The sequence below is a fragment of the Pleurodeles waltl genome, chromosome 8, assembly GCF_031143425.1.
Source record: "Pleurodeles waltl isolate 20211129_DDA chromosome 8, aPleWal1.hap1.20221129, whole genome shotgun sequence".
NCBI lineage: Eukaryota > Metazoa > Chordata > Amphibia > Caudata > Salamandridae > Pleurodeles > Pleurodeles waltl.
In genome coordinates, this window is record NC_090447.1 from 524,020,451 (window position 1) to 524,043,700 (window position 23,250).

The window sequence follows — 23,250 nt, forward strand, 5'->3', positions numbered from 1 at the left end:
TTGCTGCGGAAAGAGATAGAGTTCTCGTTTATAGAAGTGAGCAAAGCTGCTTGTCAAGTAAGAATGTGTTTCCCAGGTGAAGTTGTCAAGAATGGAATACATGGTTTTGTATTAGTGGCAGCACTACTAACAAACAGAAAGCAATTGCCGGCGAATAACCAAATGTCAGTACTCAGCTTCATTATTCATTTTGTCAAACATTATGCCCAACATCTAACCATAGAACAATAGTAGATGTCGATGTTTCAGTTGACAATCCAAAAATAACAGTTGGCGGGGGACACTTTGGATGCTTTCCCAGAATTAATGGGAAACATGTCAATAGTAGATAACTCATCCCAACTTGGACAGAAGATACGAAAGGCAAGTCTCGAGAGGCAAGCCTGTAGTGCATGTATAAAAAGAACAGAATTTTCCACTCATCAGAAAGGGTGTACAAAAAATCTGAGGTAACCCTCAATGTAGCTGAGTTTGTGGTTGCTGGCCTAGAAGTGGTACTCATCCTATTTACAGATAGATTGCGTTATCAACACTAGTTAGACACATTGGTTTGTTAGACACATTCTTACTTAAATGAACGATGAACAACTTTTCCAAACAAAGTAATAATCAACTAAGATAGGTTGGGATCATACCAAGATGGGTGTGTGGAATCCCAAACGCACACTTCAAATCATAATTAAGTAAGCAATGCAGAGAGACACATTTCTTTTTTATATAGGATCTTAGTTGATTATGTACTGTTACAAATACTTAAATCAGGCAAATGTTCGAAAACGTTCTTGACAGGGTAGCAGAGGGAGAATGGGCAAAGATATGTCTACCTGTAAGGAAAATCTCATAAAAATCATGTTTCCGAGTTTATATGCATTAATATCTTTCTAGGCACTGCAGCTAAGGTTTTTTTTGTACATTTATACTTTTGTTATTGGAAGAAGACATGCCAGCCTTACATTTGATCCTTACGGATAAAGCCACCTTTTACCCTGGCTTGTTTACCAACCACCAGATATTTTTACTATGGTGTGCTGACCAAAAGTTGTGTTCTACTGGAATTTTGTTTATCTGTTTTGTGGACCTTTGGATGGTTTTTGATAAGTAACCTGTAGCTGCTTGTGGGCTTAGTTGGCCAAAATGGACATTAGTCATGGCCTGTTAGAATGTATTAAATTGTATCATAGGGAACCTCATGCTGATGAATTTACTAATAAAATTAGGAATAATCATGTAACTGTACTACTTTATGATTATGACAATGTTGTTCTTGATCATAAACCTAAAGGTGTGCGAAAACAACAGGCTGCATTAACAATTTTGTTAAAGTGAACTTTCTAAAACAGATCTGAAAAAGACCAAGGAGACGGTATTCTGGGAGTAAAAAATGTGTGCTCTTGGTACTTGTGTAATGTGAAACTGATGACTATAAATCAATAATGATAGCTAGATGTACAATTTAATAACATTTTGAGGTGGAAAGATCACCTAGCTATGATGAGAAAGAACACAATGCCTTTACTGAATGAGGTGTATTGCTGCAATTCTAAATCTGGGGGACATTAAGACATTCCCCCACTAAAGGATTAAAATCAAAAATAATCCCAGCCACTTTGTATCTGTGCTCCCTTCATATTGGACTTCATTACTAAACTAGAAAGTTTTAAACATTTTGAAGGAAAATGTCTGAAAAGAAAACTGTGTGCTCCTAAATCTGCCTGGTGGAAGTCATTTGATTAGAATTTGGTCAACAAAATATGAGTTTTATCCTTCAACATCTGGGATTTTGATTTCTTTTATACAATATGTTTAATATGAAGGTAGTCATGCAATAGCATGTATAGCCTTGAAATAAATATTATTGAGCAAAAAGATCTTCCCTGGAGGTAAACAGCAATTTCCTAATGTTTTACAAACAAAATAAAAGTTGACTACTTTTGCTCAAGCAGCTGCAAAAGATACCTGCATTGAAGTGGACAGATTAACATGTAAAATTATATTTGGGGTTATCTCTTTCAGCAGAAATTTGCCAAACATATCTGTTAAGTGTCCTTCATATAATCTATATGAGAGCTACAGTGCTGTTATCAACTGGCTCTTTGTAGTTTTGCCTTTTATGTTGAACTCCTTAATGCAAATCATGTACTTTCTCTGTCTCACAGGTTTGTGTTCTTTCTATTTAATTTATTTGTATTTCAACTGTCATCATTTACTATCATTGTTATTCAAACTCTGCTGTTTTTCATGAGTCAGTCTGTCAAAAAACAATGTTCAGTAAATAGGGAGACTCTTAAGCCTACTTTTGAGTTTTAAGGAAATCCATCTAGTTGCCAAGTACCTCCCAATTTATTTTTCTGACATCGGGGAGGGATAACCTCTGCAGTAGCCACAATTTGCTGGCCCATTCAGAAGTGCTCTCTTTTAAACCATATGCCCTTAAATTACCAAATAATCATAACTGTCACTTTGGCAAGACATCTGTCTGTGTGCATGGCCCCTTTTATCGATACACAGAGAACAGATATGAAAAGTAGCAGTGAAGCATATATTTTCTCACCTACATCTAAAACTTAACATGCAAATTTAAATTGCATATTTTCCTAGTAGGCGATAGTGTGGGACATGTCCTCTGGGATTTTAAAATATAACATGAAATTAGATTGGTAACTCTTGTTTGGAAACTACTATAAAAACATTCATGAAATAACTGGGATGAACAACGTTATTTTAAAGAGTTCAAAAGGTACACTGGCCGCACAGTATCTACAACTGTTTGATGAATTTGTGAAATAACATTCTTCATGGTGAAATAAATGAATAAATAAGAGAATAAATTATCATTAAAATGGGCTAGATGTGCATGGGTAGGTGGATTATATTGCAATGCATAAAATATGATAGGTAAAACATACAAGGGAAGAAAAACAGTTGAAAGAAGCATATTATTAATATTTGTCTATAATAAAACTTAGGACAGTAAAAAAGCAGAATGTGAGAAATGTCACCATCATTATCATGCAAGTGTAGAATACATACAAATGGTATATAAATACATATTGCATGTGGCATGACATTTTCAAATTAAATGAATTCTGATATGTAAATTTGAACGTTAATGCGCTGTGTTTTATGTATACTTAACGTCTGTTTCTAAGTGTTCCCAAATTTCTGTTTATATGGGAAAGGATGTACAGGAAGACTAAGTAACCTATGCAGGACCACACAACATGTCAAGTGAGGGAGCTGAGCTGGGATCCCATGCCTTCCAGTCACATATGGTCAGAAATGTAATGACAATACCTCAACTTCCATTTGAGTCATCTGCTGTACACTACCTTGCATTACATGACTGACACACCCCAGAGTATAATGTGTGAATCACATTTCAAGAAAGAGGCAGTTTAACAATCAGGTACAGAGTAACAAACAGAAAGATACTGTTAGAAATGGAGTCTCTAGTTGGCAGTGGTTTGCACCCTGTCCAAGTAGGGACCCTCACTGTAGCCAGGGTAAGGGGTCACACACCTAAAATAATCCCTGTTCACCTCATTGGTAGCTTGACTCAAGCAGTCAGGCTTATCTCAGAGGCAATGTGTAAAAGATTTATACACACACACACACACACACACCCACACCCACACACCCACAGTAACAAAGTGAAAACACCACAAAAGTATTCCATACAAGTTTGGAAAAATAGCTAATATTTATCTGAGTAAAATAAGACCAAAACAAGAATCCAAATACACAAGTCAAGATATCACTTTTTTAAAGTTTGAATGAGTCTTAATCTATAGGAAACAATGGTTGTATCTTTTTAGCACAAAGTACCTGGGGTGCATCAAAAACAAAGACAATGCAGGACACAGGGGAGGTGAGGTGCTGACAAAGGAAAGCGAAGCCTCAGTTCCTTACTGCGCAGGGGAGGTGGTGTGTCGATTTTTGTCTTGCAGGAGAGGCGATGAGTTTGTTCCTTACTGGCAAGGGAGGTGGTGTGTCAATTCTTTCCTCACAGCCCTGGTTCCTTACTGCGGTGCAGTGTCGATGAAAAATTGATGGCCAAGGGTGATGAGTGGAAAATCCAGACGCAATGTGTTGATGGAGCTGGGGTGAAACAGGCGCTGCATCGATTCTGCAGCTGTAAGACTGGTGCTCGTCAATTCTCCAACCGCGGAACAGGCACTGCATTGATTCTTCAGCTGCGGGACAGGCGCTGTGTGATTTTTCAGCTGCTGCACATTGTGCGTGGATGTTCTCCTTTAGACCGCCAGCTCGCACATCCAAGGGACTAGGGACTGGAGTTGGCACAACTTGGCAAGTCAGGACTCTCAGCAGAAGAGCCCAGGAACTGGCAGATGAAGTCTTTGATACTTTTTAAGTGGCGGCAAGCTCTTCTTCCTGGTAGAATGTTCTCAGTTCGAGGGTTCCAACTATGTGGTGTCAAAGGTCCAGTACTTGTACCCATTTCAGTCTTTGAAGTAGGCAAACTTCATAGAGAAGCTTTTGTAGTGCACAAGACTTTGCCTTTCTCTGCCCAATTGTCATCCGGACCCAGACGTGTACTCAGCAGACAGGCAGAGGCACAGAATGGTTAAGCAAGAAAATGCCCACTTTCTTAAAGTGGCATTTTCAAATTCACAGTTCAAAAACAAACTTCACCAAATGATGTATTTTTAAATTGCGGGTTCAGAGACCACAAACTCCATATCGCTATCTGCTGCATGTAGGATGCTGGCTCTCTATGTAGTGTGCAAAACAAGGCACACTATGCCAGGGTCTAGATGACCACACGTTGGTTTCCAGAGGTAAAAACTAGACCACCTAATGCTCCTATTTTTATGGTAGCTGGTCGAGCACTTAGGCTAAACCAGGAGATGTGCTAAGTATTTGCTGTACTCACATTCAATGAATAACTCAAGACCAGATTTTATCAAAATACTTTGGACTTTTATATACATTTTAAGACCAAGATCTTTGAGATACATTAAGTACTTTTTGAACACCTGGAGGGACCACTTGGAAAAGGAGCTGGTTTGCAGAGTTAATACTGATGCCTGGGGTCCCCTTGGGCTGTTGAGGTCGCAAGGGTTTGTGGACCCGGGGCACACAGCAGATCGCACGATGCAAGGCTTAGGGCGGCCAGGTGCAGGGCATTTTGGAGGTGTTGGATGCTGTGCACAAAGGGACCCTTTGGAGCTGGAGGTAAATTTTCTTCTTGGGGTCTTGCAGGACATCGCAGGTGCTCTGGCGGGAGGTCTGGGGTGTCACTGAAGTCCCTTGACTTGGGCTTTCTCCTGGAGCAGTTGCAGATCTGGGAAAGCTGTTTTTGGTGATGTCCGATGTGCACTGGTCAGTACCTGGGGTATTGCCACAACCCGGACATGGAAGGGCGCTGTGCCACCAACCTCAGCACACTTGTAGGTCTCATCTGGGCTGTCATTGATGTGTCGTCAGGTCCAGCTGTGACTTCCGGTTGCCGAGATATCGTCCGGTCGGTGAAGTGCTCCTCACAGGTTTGCAAGTTCCTTTGGTTTCTTGAGTGGTGCCTCCACTCAGGAGGGAGATCTTGGGCTATTTGCAAAGGCTGGAGGACCTCAGGATCTTTTGAGGTTGGTCCACTGGTCAACTCCTCTGCAGCGGCGATTGTTGGGACTCTGGTGCAGGGGTCTTGGAGCCTCTTCTGGTGCAGCAGGTCCTCTGTTCTCGTCTTGGCAGGTTCTTAGGTGCTGTCTTCTTTTCTTCAAGATGAATCTAAATTCTTGGTCTAGGGGAGCCCACTAATTACTGAATTTAGTGGGCATTTTAGGGGGAACCTGGTAGTGTCCAATGGGACACTTACCCTTGGGTGGCTACACCCACTAGAGTGACCACTTCTTGTAGGAAGGGTCACTTCCCTAAACCCTATTGGATATTTTCCTGCCATCCAACATGAAGGAAAATGAGATGGAGGGTCCACTTCGCCTGCAAGCCCCTAGGGGTGGCGCATGCTCAGTGAGGCCACACCTCCTACCCTTTTGTCTGGTTTCCCACCTTTGCTCCCTCCAAAAGTGTGGGTTTGGAAAGGGGGAAGCCATCTGCTGCTAGCAGCAGGCCTGGGGGCTGGAGTTTCAGGGGTAGTAGCCCTTTGAAGCTCACCGCCAGGATGTTGCACATTCCTGAGGGAGGGGATAGTAGCTCCTCCACACAGGAAAGGCATTGTTTTACAAACCAGAGAGCCATGGCTCTCCCTCAGGCTTGAATATTTGCCGCCTTGAAGTAGCAGGTTGGATGGAACCAGTCAGCAACTATGCCAGTTAGGTTGGCTTTTGCAGGGGCACCTCTAAAGTGACCCCTGGGTAAATTTAGGGTTAAGTCCAACACTGGCACCAGTTTGGATTTAATATTCGGAGTTGCCTGATACCAAACAACCCAGAGTACAAAGTGGCCATCATGTAACTGGGGAACTCGTGTTTGACCAGTGTCCAGTACATGTACTTAAAATGGCTGCTCCGTTCACTCACTGAGTCCCAGGTTTGGCAAGGACACAGTGGGGGCATAATGCTCAGGCAATTATGAACTCACATATAATATGGTGCGCCCCCTTAGGGCTGTAAGGACCACAAGAGGGGTGACTTACCCATGTCACATGCAGTGTAGGGTAGACAGGGCACACAGGAAGTGTGCCATGACGAGTCTGCCTTTTTAGGTTTGCCCCAGTACACTCAGCCTGCACTGGCAGTGCTGGGTGCATCTGGGTGCAGGGCCCTAGAGGGTGGGACAATCAGTGTGGCTGCCCTCAGGGGGCTACTCATACTATCCCATGCCCTGGGTACAGGGGTACCCACTTACTAGGGTCTTATAGTGATATGTAAGAGTGTATCCAATTGTGCCAAGCATCACAACAGATATAGGGAAAGAGCTCTGGCCCAGGGAACATAGTTAGCAGGGGCACTGAGCACTACCAACTTCTAGAACACATCAACATCAGGTAAAATGTGGGGGCTAATTATGCAAAAAGTGGCCTCCTCTCACACACCCAGTTGGAAATTACCCTTAAAAGATATTTCAGGGCAATCCATTCTCATGTTACCCTATGGGAGAGATAGGCCTTGCAATAGTGAAAACTGGAATTAGCAGTATTTCACCATCAGGACAGGTAAAGCACACCAGTACATGCCCTACCTTTTAAATACACTGCACCCTGCCCATGGGGCTGCCTGGGGCGTACTTTAGGGGTGAAATACATCTAGTGAAAGGAAAGGTTTGGGCCTGGCAAGTAGGTGTACTTGCCAGGTCGAAATGGCATTTTAAAACTGCACACGCAGGCACTGCAGTGGAAGGCCTGAGACATGTTTGCAAGGCTCCCCGTTGGGGGCACAATCGGTGCTGCAGGCCCACTGGGTATGCACCAATGGGGTTTACCCAAATAATCCCACAGTTTTTGGGCAGTACGCAAGCAGTATTAAAAGAGGTGAAAAAGTGGCAGCCAATTAGAAAACAACAATGCTCACAGCAAACACTTGAATTGATCACCTGTGTACTGGTGTATGAAACACCACAACATCCATCTAAGTCTGTATGCACAACCTCAAGACCTGTTTTCTTAAAACTCTTGAATGTACTAGTTTTGTGACTCATCATGCATACAGCATAACACTATTGTACATCTTAACACTCTTAAACATATTTATATGTCACACCTGTGATGTACATTTTAGAACATTTGTTCAAAACATAAACATACAATAAAGCACACCCAACAACATAATTTTTCCCATCTTCCAATAGTTTGCATATGTCTCTGTGGCTTGAAGCATTTTTTTAAAAATAAAGTCTACAGTCAGAGGTATTCCTTACGTAGTCCTTAAGTGCAGGGCAGAGACTGAATACTTCACTGTCTTCTGCTCCTTTGGTCTGTACACCACAAACGTTTCCGATGGTAGCCTTTTTATTTTATTGCAAACTCCTCCAAAACTGTGTTGACGGGTTTTGTCCTCTATATCGCAGGCCTCATTAGGACAGTGAAAGAAGGAGGACCTTACTTGCCCACTCTGCGGGGAACTACTGTTGTCAAAACCTTGTCATTAATGGCATCACACCTTTCCAGGCCATATTATAGATACTGCAGTATCCCTATTCTACATGTTAGCTGAAAATGTAAACAGCCATAGGGACGGGCTACATCCTCGGGCCCTGGTGTTGTAATCCTGCTGGAAATAAAGTTTCCGGGAAGAAAAAAGTTGAAGTAGAAAGGCGCCGGCTCACGTGGCCCGCAGTCGCAGCACAAAATGTCTGCTGGTAGCATTTGATTTAGAGGCCCTGGGCACACCGTGAGCACTATACTAGGGACCTACTAGTAAATCAAAAAAGCCAGTCATGGAGAAACCAATCACCAATATATTTTAGACAGAAAGCATATGCACTTTAGCACTGGGTACCACTGGTAAAGTGCCCAGAGCCCTGAAGCCAAAAAAACATGTAAAAATAGGAGGAAGAAAGCAAAATGTTTGGGGAAACCCTGCAAAAAGGCCAGGTCCATCAGATACCAAAAAATCTCAAATTGAAGTATCACAACCTAGGTCTTCTTGAGTTATTTGCAATCAAGTAAATTCAGGGCCTTATAACCTAATATATTCATTCATGTTTGAAGCATCAGGTGTTGATAACATGAGTTCAGAAAGAAAACGTAACCTATTACATTACTGTTCAACTTCATGTAAGGATGGAGGGTTGACCAGGAAAAATATAAAGGGATAACTGATTTGTATTAAAAAGCAAATGTAAAGTTGAACATGAAAACAGATGAAAGGATTTAAATCCAGGTGTTGCATCACATATAGATGGTCGTAAGTCTGGAGATGCGTAAGGCATGTTGTATGTATGATTCAGAAGCTCAGGCGGCCTGCAGCTCACCAAAGTGCCTTGCATTGCATTGTATAAGTGGTGGCAATCAGGAATAGTATTTGAAGGAAAACACCTTCATATCACAGGTCAGTGGTTCAAAAGACAAGCATTAAATAGGACAAAAGTTAGTTTATAGTCCATCTAACAACAGGACTCCTGGCAAAAGGAAACAGATTCAGCAGGCCATTCAAGTTGTGCTTGATGACCTCCTTGGAGGCGGAAAGGATTGCCCTGTATATCCCTGTTGGAGCATGAGCGAGACTGATTGGCATATGTCACTCTAGAGTGTCAAAAGGAGCAAAAAACAATAGTCTGGAATTTTACTTTGAGATTTATTTAAGTATTCCGCCGACCACATGTGTTTTTTTTTGCTTGTGTTTTCCTGTTCCAGTAGGCACGAAGTACCACAAAATAGGTCTTGCAGGGGTCTACTAGCGCAGTGAACTCCACCTGTTGCCTGCACATTCACAAGTCATTGACAACCTAGCATATGGGAGGACCGATGCCTTGGACAAAGCCTCATAACAAAACCTCTGTCACTTGAGTTTGTACTGGGATCTGGCTGTAAAATGTTTTGGCACGTGCCAGAACATCTGGGTTATCAGAGGATTAGCTAGGTGAACAAAGGCTTGCACCTTAGGAATTAGGCATTCAGGGAGACTGACTGTAGGGAGGGATAGAGAATCCTAGCCTCATAAACGGATAGAAGCTCCTTCTTCAAGGGAAAACAAGCAGACCGTCCATGGAAGAGGAAGAAAGTCTGCGACCGAGGAGTGGCAGGGAGACTGACTGCCAAGGGCTCGCACTGGTGCCAAGGATGGACAGCTTTGAGTAATTCACACTGTTTACATTCTATTGAAGTTACAAATTTAAATCGCTATCCACTATACATTAAGGCCCACTATTCCTCCACAAAGGTCGCTTATGGGTGCACAACTTCACTACATTCTGGTTGATAACCTTTACAGAATACGAACTGGGGGCAGAGCGTTTTACTTCCCGGTGGCCAATGATTTGAACACTTTTCCTTTACATTTCGAAAACCAAGGCAACCAATGAGTTGCGAGGAATGAAAACCTGTTTTTTACATGAACAGGCTGAAGAACTTTCAGTTAACAGAGCAGGAAACATTTCATCTTTCAGCACACAAAAAATCATTTTCGGCAGAAGTAATGCTTTGTAAATGACCTACCTATCAACTTAAAGAATGCCTAACAGCACATGGAGAACTCTCTGCTCATGGGCCAAGCAGCAGTATCTATGATGCCCCTAGACCGAAGCAACTTTTTTTTTTTTCTTAAACTCATGTTTTTGGGCAGCAAAGAGGTATAACAGTAAGGTATACATTATAGCTAGTGTTAACATGTTTGGCTGAGTGACCGTCTGACTGGTAAGACCTTTTTTGGTCTCGCTCATTAGACAGTGCCACGTGCTGTCTATTATGAGACATTTTGTGGGCTTACCAAGAACATACAGGGCTTGGGAATCTACCCTTTGCTTATCATTGGGTGGCTTTCCTTTCATTCTTTTTTGGCTGTTTCTTATTTGTGCCCCAACTTGTCAATGCATTGTTTGTGCCTCCCATGAAGCGTAGCCTCTTTACCGTCTCTTTCAACTGACTGACTTCTATGCTTCCACAGCTTGCTTTTCAAGCACTACCTTTTAGGTCTTGCCTACAAAGCACATGCACTGCGAGATGCATTATTTACAATTCAGTGCGCTCACAACCCGCTGACACCATACCATTCGTTGTTTTCATTATCATTTGCAATCTATAGATTACTTAGCTCCCATAGGCTTCTTTTCCTTTCTTGTGTTAGCTCCTCCCTGAAGAATGTACCAAATACATGTGTTCTTCCTCGTTTTGCAAAGTGCTATTTATTTTTATTTTATAAGCGTTTCAGTATCATTCTTGGACGTGTAATCTGCTTTCCTACTTTTAACACAATCATACGGTTTCTTATTTATGTTGTTTTTACCCTCCCTTCAGTCTCTATGAACGCTTTAGTTACACGCACAACTGTACTTTTCTACACTACTCTACTCTATGCAACTGCACTCTATGTCACTCCACATCAATCTACTTTACACCATTCCACTCCGCCATTCTACTATGTGCCACTCTACTCTACGCCACTCTACTTTTGACTACTCCACTTCACACAATGACACTCTATGGCACTCTACCATTATACTCTATGGCACTTCAATCTACTCTATGCCACGCCACTTTACTGCACGTCATTCCACTCCACTCTATGCCACTCTACTCTATTCTATGCCACTTCACACAATGCCACTCTGCAGCACTCTACGCCACTCTACGACTCCACTCTATGCTACTCCAGTCTCCACTCTACATTATGCCATTCCATGGCACTATACACCTCTCCACTCTACTCTACTCCATGGCATGTTACTCCACTCCACTTTACTCTACACCACTCCACTCTAACTCTATGCCACTCTACTCTATGCCATGCTACGTCACTCCAATCCAGTCCACCCCACTTTATGCCACTCTATTCTGCACCACTACACGCAACTCCACACTATGCCACTTCACTCTACTCTATGCCACTCTACTCCAAACAAGGCCACTCTATGGCACTCTACACCACTCCACTCCATGTCCTTCTATGCCACTCTTTGCCACCTCACCCTTTGTCACTCTATTCTACACCACTCCACACTACACACCTTTTCACTATGCCACTGCTTTCCTTACGCTACTCTATGCCACACTACTTCATGCCACTCTACACCACCCTACTTCATGCCACATTATCCCAATCTAGTCTATGTCACTTCATGCCACTGTACTCTACAGTAATCTACTCTAGCCGCTCTATGCCACTTTTTTCTATGCTACGCTATTCAATGCCATTTAACACTATGCAACTCTATTCTACGCCACTCCAATCTATGCCACTAAAAGCCACTCCACTCTACGCCAGTCTACGGCGCTCAATGACATTCCACTCCACTCTACACCGCTCTACTCTATGCCACTCCAGGCTTCTCTAAGCCACTCCACTCCAAGCCACTCTACTCTTTTCTCCTCTGTGTCACTCCCCTCTATGCCATGCCACTAGCCTTTAGCCATGCTAACCAGCAGTGAGGCTGAACATCGCTAAAAGGCATTGGCAAACCCAATAGCTCAAACATAGGTGAGACCTTTTGGCTTGTTTCTTTTGTGATAAGCCCTCCACGGGAACGCACGTGTCTTTCAGCTGTCTTGTACTTCTTCCTCTGTACTCCATGTTGCTCTCTGTTGCTTGCGTAGCTTTCCCCACCCCTTCCAATGTTGTGCTCACCCTTGTGTACTTCTCCCCGACCTGCTCCATATTGCTCTCTTTTGCCTGTTTGTTCCCCTCAGTGCTCAACTTTGCTCTGTTCTCCCACCCACGCCTGTGTTGCTTCCGCCCATCTGTGTGACTTCCTACCTCCAGCAATGAGTTGCTTCTGGCCCCCCAACTGCTTCGCCTCCCCCAGGTTACAACACCCCCCCTCCCACCACCAGCTTAAAAAAAAAGCCCTTTCTCACTTTTTTTCTTTTTAGTTACTGTTCCAGTTCAGATAAATAACTGTAAACAAAAAGGCAGCAGCACTTACAAAACAACTAGGCTGCGTCAAAGGCTTTTTCTAATTCTTTAGCCATGCTGAACAACATGAGAGATAGCATGGTCAAAAAAACATTGACAAAGCCAATAGGTCTCAAAGGTTATGTTTCTATAGTTCTCGAAACAGTATGCCTCAAGTTAACAACATTACCACCAAAGACTGAGCAGTGTTTTCCCAGAAACAAAGACAAAGTCGTTTATGTGAGTGCTATATTTGTTTACCAGACAACTGAAAAACACCAACTAGCATGTGGTTTCTACCACAGTTCTTGTGCTTGCTTGAGAACTGAAGCCACAACATGGAGGAAAGACATTGGTCACAAAGCTAAAGTCACCAGCAAAGCAGAGCTTCCCCACATTTGTTGGTGGGCGAGCATCTCATCTGACACAGTCTGGGGTCATTAGAGCAGCTTTAAATCTTTTTGCTCGATATAAAGCCAAATGGGGACATATGTTAGCTTTGCTGTCCGTCTCTGGGACAGTATCCAGGATCTTTCGGTCTCACCTTGTAGTCTGGCAGTGGCTTGGAGCGGAGTCAGTCGTAGCATTCTCAGAGTTCCAAGGACAAGCTACCAAGACAGAAATCAGCACCAGGATGACAGATATGTGCTCCACAACCGTAGTCGAGCAGTTGGGCTAGAATGCAAGACCTCTATACTGTCAGTGTTGAAACCGGTGCTGGAATGATGTCAGGAGGATTTCACAGAGCTTCTTGCCTTAAGCTTGGCATCAAATTGTTGCATAAGGAACTCAACACCAGGAAAGTGATATCGGATTGAGCAGGTGCATGCTGCCAAGCAGAAGGCTGCCCATACTCCTCAACCCTGCACCCGCTGACCTCTAGGCCTATCATTGGTCATAAACAATCATCGCTGGTGCCCAGCAGACGTTTGAGTGGGTTTTTCTAAATATATTGAAGGCACTTTCAGACAATATATTGCCAGTTAAAAGCTGTTGCATCATTTGACATTCCTCTGTCCCCCTCCCAGCCCAAAAATCTGTGTTCAGCTTACAGTGGATTGCAATGCAGGTGGGTGGATGGGCACCTCGAAATATATCCCACGTGCCACAGAACAAAATAATATCAACCCATGTGCTTTCTCAGATAATTATGATGCCAAGTGACACATTTGTGTACTTAAAGTATATTTGTGAGGTTCTCTTCATTTGGGAAACTTCCATTGATGACCACAAAGGGAACCCTATCATCCCAGCTGTCAGGGAAAGCAGAACCACTGTTTTTTATGCCACATGACACAGAATGAGGTGGGAGAAAGTCAAACAATGTAATTAATGAATCTCTATAACCATGTTCTCTGATTGACAGTTGTCTAGTGCAGTGTTTCCCAAACTTTTTAGAACCACGATCCAATTTTTAGATTAACAAATGTTCACGAACCACTTAGCTTTAATGGAAATGAGGAGGGTGACTGTTTTTAATGTAACTAAGGTATTTTGTGGTAGTGCACTGCCATTTACAGACAGCACATTTTTTATTGAAATGGCCAATACATCTGCACAGGCATACAATTGTACTGATAAAACTACATTGCATACTAACGATAATGTGTGGAGATCGGTTTTCAGTGAATATTTATCATTTGTGAATCGCCAAGTGTCTTGATTTGTTTTGATCCTATAAAAATTTCTGTTTCCACCACACTTCAGAATTACAAAGAGAACATGCTTCGTTTTTGCTTTCCAAATGTGTAAACACCAGTCCCTATGTTACAAATATAAGCAGCTATGTGTCAGAAGATACAGCTGGACATTTGACCTCTGTCTGTGAAGGAAGCAAATGTGACAAGTACAGAATTTAAAAACATCAACATTTATTGCTTCGACTTTTGAAACACTGTGCTAATGCATGCTTTGTTAGCACATTACAAGTTTTACAGGAAGGAGGCAGCAGGAGTGGACAGACAGAGGAAATTTGATGCCCCCCCCCCCCCCCCTGCAAAGTACATGAATCCCCCCCTCCCCCCTCGGGAACTCACACAGAAGGTCTCAGACCAAGGTATTGTGAGGGGGGGGGGCTGAAGCTCAGGGGCTGTGGAGGGCCTCTGTTACGCTATACAGACAGGTTTATGGTTCTAAAGTAGAAATCCCTCCTGCAGTTCAATGCAAATACACAAGACTAAGCAGTAGCATACAATCAAACGACCAGTCGCATTCGGTGAGCGATGAATAGACCGCTGGGCGGAGCTTAGAAGTGACATTTGCCATCGCTTTGCCTCAAGGTGTTTCTGTGGTACAAGGCGTTTGGGCCACTCTTGCAATGCTATGCATTTTTACTCCAATCTTACTGGTCATTATGCTTTTTAGATTGAGGCTTTTTAGAAGCAACAGTTGGCACGCACCGGAAATGTGGCTTTTGTGATGTAGAAAGGAAGCTACTCACCGTTCTGTATGCTCTCGAGCCGCACCGGGAAGCCAGCCTGCGCTGCCGCAATTAATTTCAACGCCACGTAGAACTGAGCCGGACCGAAATAGCCCACGCGTTTTGCGCCACATAGATCTGTGATCTGAAAGAAAAACAACTTTTAGAAAAGCGACCTATTTTGGTGTTTTGAGACATGTAATGTCGACAAGCTGTCACTCGAGCCATCAAGCAGATACCAGACACAGATACCATAAGGCAGATGCGAGGGAAAGCCGTGTAAGGAAAAGTTATCAAAACTTTAAAATGCGTTAGAGTCACTGACGCACCGCATCCGCGTGCCTTTCCATACAGGGTATATACCAATACAATCTTCCACTGCATGGATTTACAAGCCTTTTGTGCACCAGCAATAACAACATATGTTTATAATAGGCTCCTTTACGTTACAAATGGTTTGCTAGGACGTAGAATCTGTTGGTGGTGAGAAGTGAACCGTTTACTCTACAAACCCCGGCCCCTTTGAGCCTTTAGGCCTCAGGTATAATTATTCTTCTCAGTTCATGCAATCTGCAGAACAATTGTGATACTGTGGCAGCAAAGGCGTCTCTGTAATTCTGTCTCAGTGGTGTGAGTGGGCCGGGGTCTGCCAGGGCTCTGTAACTGCTTAATTTGTAAATAACACTGGGCCCGGGAATGGGCACTGGACCAGGAATCCACATGTTCCTATAGTTATGACTTTTGCTGTCTGTAGAAAAACAAAAAGGTACCTTATTGCCTTCACGTGCCGAAACTGCAGCGGCACAAAAAGTCTCCTTTGTAACAAGGGGACTTAGAACAACGATGCATACTGCATACTGCAATTTACCATTGGTTTCCCATGGACAAGATACTATTGCAATCCAATTAAATAACCAAGTTATTGCAGCTTACTTTTAAATGTACCGTGCTTATGGACCAGGATAATAGTACTAAATATAAATTGTTGAATTCGCTGTTTGCTGCTGAATTTGTGTTTTCTTTGTACAGTAAGACTCCATTTTTAGGGTCAAGCATGCGCAACTGCTCTGGACCATGTTGTAATCTCTCTGTGAGCTTCTAACGACGCCCATGTCACGCCCGCACTTTCATTAGTTTGTGGGCTTGCCTTTTAAAAATCTATTGATTCCATTTGTGAAAGGCATGCATACGTCATGCCTTTTCGGGTGTTTAGCCCTCCTCGAGCGCACCGGTAAACTATTGAAAACATACGATGCTCCGTGTTTTCAGCTGGTTTCTGGACTACTGTATCTTTTCATTTCCTGCGCAGCACAATCTCCCTGGGCAGAAGTCAAGCACTTTGCATGACATCGACCCTGTTACCTGAATAATTGCACTTTTGCTGGTTACATGGATAATTGCACTTTTGCAGGTAACATGGATAATTGCACTTTTGCCGATAAATTTCACTGCAAGCAAAATTCTGTTTCCTTTTCCGTGTCTCCTTCACGCTCATGGCACCCATCGGCTCGCATATGTGAAACTGTTTTACTTTTTATTGTTAGTTTATAAGTCAAGTAAAGTCTGTTAGGAGTTTACAAAGCTAATAGATTTAACGCGACCACATGCGAGACCCATTGCATTGCAAATGCTTGTTTAAATTGTCAATCAAAGGATTCTGTTTCACGTGCCTAAGGCTGCAGTTTTAGTTACATAAGCCACGCCGTCTATGGAGGTCCACCCTCCGAGCATTTCAGTTTTTATCCCATTTAAAGCAGTGTTTCCGGTTAGAGCTCGCTTTAAGGAGGATACGGTTCCGACTTTTGGAGCTTCTCTAATATTGATTTGTTGACCTAGAGTGAGAACACCTTTGTGCGGTCGCTTTTACATCTTCCCAAAAGTACACTTCAAATTCCCATGTTCTATGATGTTGCAATCAAGAGAGTAGAGCATGTAGCCATGTTACAACCTCTCCTCTTTAGGGTGAGGAGCTGGGCAGTACATGAACTTGAGTCATACAGCAGGGGTGTGAGAGAACTTTTGGAACTTGAGAGAACGTTTGGAACTAGATAAGAATTTCACCTTTCCATGATTTAGGCATGTTAAATCTTGACTTACCAAATTGGGACTTAAAACCTCCTAGACTGATCCTCACTCCTTATTTACATCCTCCAAAGCGCAATTGAAATCCTTTTTCTGGGATTATGTCATGGCTGGTCCTCATCGAGGTCCCAGTTTGGGGGAGATTGTCAGCTTAGCTTTTTATATTGAAGTCCAGGCCCCATTTTGAAGAGTTTTTAAATGCCCCTCACCCCCAGTTTGCTAAGACCCTGTACATAAAGTTCCAATATGATATTTTAGAAATTGGTCTTTTGGGTCACAATGGAAATAAGGGCAGAGTTAACTCCGAAGATCGTATTTGCTCTACGTGCCACATGAACACTAAAGAAAATGTTTTGTTTTTTTGTCCAGCATATGCATGGCCGAGAAGAAAATGGCTACATCCACTTTGTATTCACTTCGGCTTTAGGCAATATCTTGAAGCATTGAGGGTGTTAGAAAGTGATACTTCACCTGATATATATTGTCTAACATTAGAAGTTACTTCTTTGCTGTAGGGCTCACGTGGAATCAAAAGAGTTTAAAATGTTAATGTGTTACTGCCATTTTTAAGTCCATTTTTATTATAGCCTGGTTTAGTGTAATTATGTGCACTACGCTTGAGAGGGTAATTTGAACATTTGTTATAAGAAGTCAGCATTATGAGTGCACTTGACATTTGCTGTGATGAATAACAAACGGTCAACAAAAGGACGTTAGTTGAGTGTGTCAATTACACTGCCCCTTGTTATTATGCAAAATTTGTTTGCAAAGCTATACTGTTCTAAGACGGCATAGCATATTTTGAAAATCTTACAGAATAGAAGCACTTGCAGTTAAAATTCACACATCACTAATTGTAAAGCTGATAAGGTTTTGTTTACTCTAGATTTTAGCCATTAATATGAAACAATGTGTCTTGTAATGTAATTGTATTGCTGTGTGATAGTTTTCTATTTTGCAAGATTATTATTATTACTATTATACTGCATGGAGTAAATATTTTAATTGTATGTTTTTACGGAATGTATTTTCCGAAATAAACATTTGAATACTAAACACAAGTAGGAAAATATTTTTAGGCTGCACTAATACCGCTGATGCTGTTTGACAAACCTGCATTAAAAAAAACAGAATCCAATTTAACTTTGCTCAGTCCTTTAAAGTTTTATTCATATTGGTCATTGAGAGGGAAACACAATTGGGAAGAGGCCACTAAACACGATTCTCCCATTTTAACTCCAATGAAGACTTTTGCTGCTGATACAGAGAAAAAACTGCCCAGGAGAGAGACATCAAACTTGAGGGGCACAGTGATCTCAGTTCATTCAATCCGTTCTTTCAAATTTCAATCTGTTGTGTAGTATTTATATACTTCTCACATAAAAATGAAAGCATATTGAAGATGAAAACCTCCTGAAGTCTTTGGAGCACTGGTTTTCCCCATGACGAAGAACATACTGTGTAAAAGAGTCCAGCCAACCAGCTTTTCTGAGGAGGCCACTGCCAAGAGTCATCAAATGGCGCTATAGAAGACCAGCTCATGTGGAAAAGTGTAGTAATCGGAGACCTGGCACGCAGGTTTACCCACCAAAGCTAACCAGCAGCAATTTTAAAAACAAAAAACAATGAGACAGAAGTCAGACCCACACCAAAACAACCATGGATTCACCAAACCAAAGAAGCAAAGTACAGCCTCGCCAAGGAGAAGGAAAGAAAATATTCCCAGGGGTTTCAAAAGATTTTTTACATTTTTCAAACTGCTCCTTTGACCTGGGAAACAACATTTTGGCAAACAGCGGCTGTTCAAAGGCTGCTGGGTGAGGTAGGTTTAAGGAGATAAGCAGTGCTTAAATTGAGCCGGTGGTCCACTGACATTCATTTTTTGGGACCAGCACTGATTTTACAAGTAAGCGTGGGAATAACTCACAAAGGGAAAAGAAGGAGGAAGAAAACAACGGAAAAACCGTCTCCAAGGGAGAAAACAGGGATCTGCAAGAGAAACAAAAGGGGGTGTCTGCTGGTGGATGAAAGAGGCATGAGCTGGTTCGACTATGCAGCCTTGGTATTCGGCACACTGACAATTAATAGCGCCAGTCGTGGCCTTCTGAGCAGAGCTTTGGGCACCAGCACTTATTCTTTTGCAAATTAAGCATAGGGCGTAACTGACACATGCCGTCACCCATAGTAGAAAGAAAGGATGCAAAGTATACCATCAGAAACTCACTTCTCAGAAAACAAGGTTGCAATAAAGAGCAACAATGCTCATTAGAATACTTGTACTTGAGCAACAAAGTCATTCAGAAACACAGCACTATGCAAATATTCGCTTCATTTACTTCACGGCAAGTTGTGAGATAGAGTCATAATTAGATGTGTTTGAAATTATAATTCCAGGTCAAAGTTTTTCAAAAAGTCGTAAAGTTCAACACCTTTGCAAAACTTCCCAAGAGTGTAAAATTAATGGCGAAAAAGGTTTTTAATCCCCAACAAAATCTTTTACTTTTGGCTGGTTTTGGAGTATTTTTTACAAGCCAAATGTATTTTTTTTTTACAATCGTTTTAAACGAAACCAACATCATCAAATTGATGAGGTTTTAAATGCCACTATTGGTAAAGGAAATAGGTCGTGCTTTTATAATGCATGTGCCAATATATTGGCTTCACCAGTGTTTGTTTGTAAAACATTGTATAACCAAAAGGTGAAAATAAAACCATTTAAAAACTGACTGAAAAGGAAACATATCTTGTTATTTCAAACATTTGAGATTTTCAATTCAACATTTTCAATATTTATTAATGTCATAGTTCATTTTTTAAATACTTTTACTCAGAAAGCCGTGAACAGTATTTAAAAAGAATAAGGACGTTTCAGAAAATACTTGCCAAGGTCTAATTTACTTTCCACAGGTTTCAACACTGAAACAATGATTGGTCCTCTGCAGGATCCCAAGAAACAGATTTGTGTCCCTCCAGAAAAAGAGTAATCTCATTTTCAGTCATTCTAAGTAGAGCGGCTGCCTCCAACACCAGGTGAGTGAGTACAGCAGCCAGTCGCTCCCTCAGGAGCATAAAGGCCTTTGTGCGCTGTGGCTCGTGTTTTCATGCAACATGTGGGATGCAGGAAATTAAATAAAAAGAGCCCTTAGAGTGATACCTCAGCAAAAATATACCTTTTGCTGTGCTTTTGAATTCAAATTGCGAGGGGTACAGGGCAACGCTAAGAACAAGGAGGGTCTTTTTGGGGAGAGCAAGCAACATACTAGGCAGAGAGAAGAAAACGCACGTGATGTTGTGGTGTCCTGTCTGTCAGGACAGCCAGTGATAGCACAGCATGCTAGGGTGATGAAGGCGATGTAGCCAGTGTCACCAGGGCTGAGATGGAAGTTACAGCTGCTCCTCGCGGGATCATTCATGGATCTATCTAACATGAAAGAAACTTCCTAACAAAGCTATGTGCCTGTGCATTACTACTACCCATTGTGTGCTGAATGAAAAAGAAAGGAGTAGCTCCCTGAGTGTGATCAGTAGGAGACAAGAAATATGGTAAAGCAGCTATGCTCCAGGGAAGGGGCAAACACAAGAAAAGGAAGGAAAGCTATTGAATAATAATCAAGCAAGCAAATGAGGGTGAAAGAAAACAAATCAGTGATTAGCAATGGGCTGACAGAAAACCCTCTGTAATTTTTTGGTATGGTCCACGAGAGGCTTTTTGACCACAAACAATTAAATGTTATCTGCATTTGAGAACTACCTAATGAGATGATTTGATCCTGCACAGCGGAGGCTACATTTCACTAAACAAAACAAATATTACAACAACAATGAAACATTTAATAAATTATCTTTTAAAAAAAATCACAATCATTTGTACTTCTTTTATGTATATACTGGTGTACACGTTCAAATCAAACCACTACTTCTCTACTGGGATGTAGGGTCAAACTCAGAGGACCATCCACCCACAAATCAGAAGAAAACAATTTTAACACCGGTGAAGAGCCCAATTGAGCTGCTATAGCAGAAGATCCTCTTGGAGACAAGTTTTAGAAACGACTTCATCCCTTGTTATAATGTGTTGTAACAGAAAACAGCAGTATGCAATATGCTGTGCATCAATAAATACCCTCAGACTACTTTTTTCATTTTATTATGATCTAATTATTGAATCAACGAAAAAAAGTTCCAAAGTGCACAGCTACTAAGTAATAGCTGAATGTGGCTCACAAGAGAACAATATCCACAATAGGTTGTGCCAATGGACTTATTCCCTACAGTCGTGTCTGACAGCTTAATGGCTCCAGAACCGAGATCTTAAGCCAGAATGCTGTAGGCTGACTGATACTGGGGACACATAAATTATTCCACAACATCCCACTTGTATGGAGACTTTATTGGTCCTTTCTCGTGTTCTGGTCTCCTTTAAAGGGTTCCATATAATTCACAAAACCATCTTTATTCAGACTCCCTGTCTTTTGAAAAAGTGACTCATTAGCTATAGACCTTGTAGTCTCCCCAGTCATAAAATCAAGGCCGTTGTGTTGTTTTATAGAGCGTGGAAAAAAAATCTAGTCTAATTAGCAACAAGAAATCGTTTGGGGTGAACACATGTTCCAGAACAAATAATGATGTCAGCTCCTAATATGCTGTAGGTAAGAAGATAGAGAATCAATAACTTCACGAGACAGAGAGACAAAGAAGATGTTTGTGGGGTTCTGGATGCTGGTGTGCAAGAAGTGGAGGTCCCACTTCCTGAGGTCTCTCCACCCTTACCCCTGGTGTAAACAGGGATTTTAGAGACAATCTCTAACTCATTCACAGACAAACCTCCCTTCCACCACCAATCATTGACATCTATTAAACACACACCATTCCTTGGGGAGCTTAAATACAATTTCACTCATCATCAACACACAATTGATAGGGAAGGTCACGTAATACTCCAGTTACTTACTGGTAATCTTCACTACTCTTAGTTTTGCTCTTCATTGTCAAAGTCCTAATAACAAGCCCACCTGCCTTTTGCTGTCTGTCCTTCGCATCTGGCTTGCATAGTGCTGAAGGATGCTTAGAATGCCAACCTATTTTATGACACCTAGACTGGAAGTGGATTACATTTTTAGCATTGGAAACTGGATTTGTCTTGTCCAGGAGGTGGGATCCACCTCATAAGTAAAAGCTCTGATGCTGAAGGGCAAGAATAAGAGTGTAGAAGATCCTCAGCAAGTAATCAGGGTATTATTGCATGACCTTCCCCACTAACTAAGTAGTCAGTTTTATGATTATGCCGATAAAACAAATTGTATTTAAACACACTTAATATTTTAAAGAGCTTTTACATAGATACAGCCAAGGATGGGGAATGAGACTTACTTGCAGTGTCTAAAAGAGAGTGTTTGTTATTAAATTTAAGGAATCACAGTTTTATTAATTAATCCTCATGAGTCAGTTCAGTCAGCTGAGAGAGGACTACAAGCACATCAAACTAATAGGAATCACTTTTCCAGTTGGTGAAAAGGTGAAGCCTCAGGGAGTCATGTCTGGCTGCGTTATCAATGAATCTTCAGATTAATGTGGTTACATTGTCAAATGCATATCCCATCGCATAGAACAGTTAAGGCTGTTTCACCTCTATTTGCAAGAAGTATAGAGCAACCATTGCTAGAGCCATAATAGTGTAAAAACTTGACAACTGTAAGGTTTGTCATATAGGGTCTGCAGAATAACAGTTTATTAAGGCGGTATGTCACTAAGTAAGTACATCGGGAGTCATTACATCACAACCTCTATTTCAGAAAGCACTTAATCAGGAGCACCACTATTCACAATTGCGCAGGTAAGTCAATTTTATACATACAAACACACATTTAGTACATGTTATGCTTATATCAATATATAATTGTTTCTGTGGTAGAATAAACCACCCAAGACCCCCAATTGTGTTGATCTCAGAATTCCATCTTGTTTGGGTGTTTGGCATCCATGATGGTGAGGTAAACCTTAGAGGTGATCAATGTCCTTGACTGTAGAGTCTTTTGGGTACAACTGGATATTATTGGCTTACTGGTGGTTTTTGGTTCCATGGTTAGTGTAGCAATTGGGTCTCACTCAATTAATCCACAAGAATATTTCAATTATCATTACAAGGTTTTGAGACCTTTACGGTGGGTGAGTCTTACCACCTGGGTCTCACTCAGTGTAAATTTACTATAATTGGAATGAGTGGGTTTACCACCAGTGTCTGCCCTTTAAGATAAGGCTGTTGCAGCACAGCTAGGACACAGAGCTGTT

General features: G+C 41.8%; 1 protein-coding gene across 5 annotated transcripts in view; it reads right to left on the reverse strand.

The window, feature by feature from the left end:
* REPS2 (RALBP1 associated Eps domain containing 2) overlaps nt 1-23,250 on the reverse strand; it is a 636,764-nt gene that overhangs the window by 466,735 nt on the left and 146,779 nt on the right. For all 5 annotated transcript variants that reach the window (XM_069204533.1, XM_069204534.1, XM_069204532.1 and 2 more), the window contains exon 2: nt 14,902-15,025. In XM_069204533.1, coding sequence (XP_069060634.1) covers nt 14,902-15,025 — 124 coding nt within the window. The remainder of the gene's footprint in view (nt 1-14,901; nt 15,026-23,250) is intronic.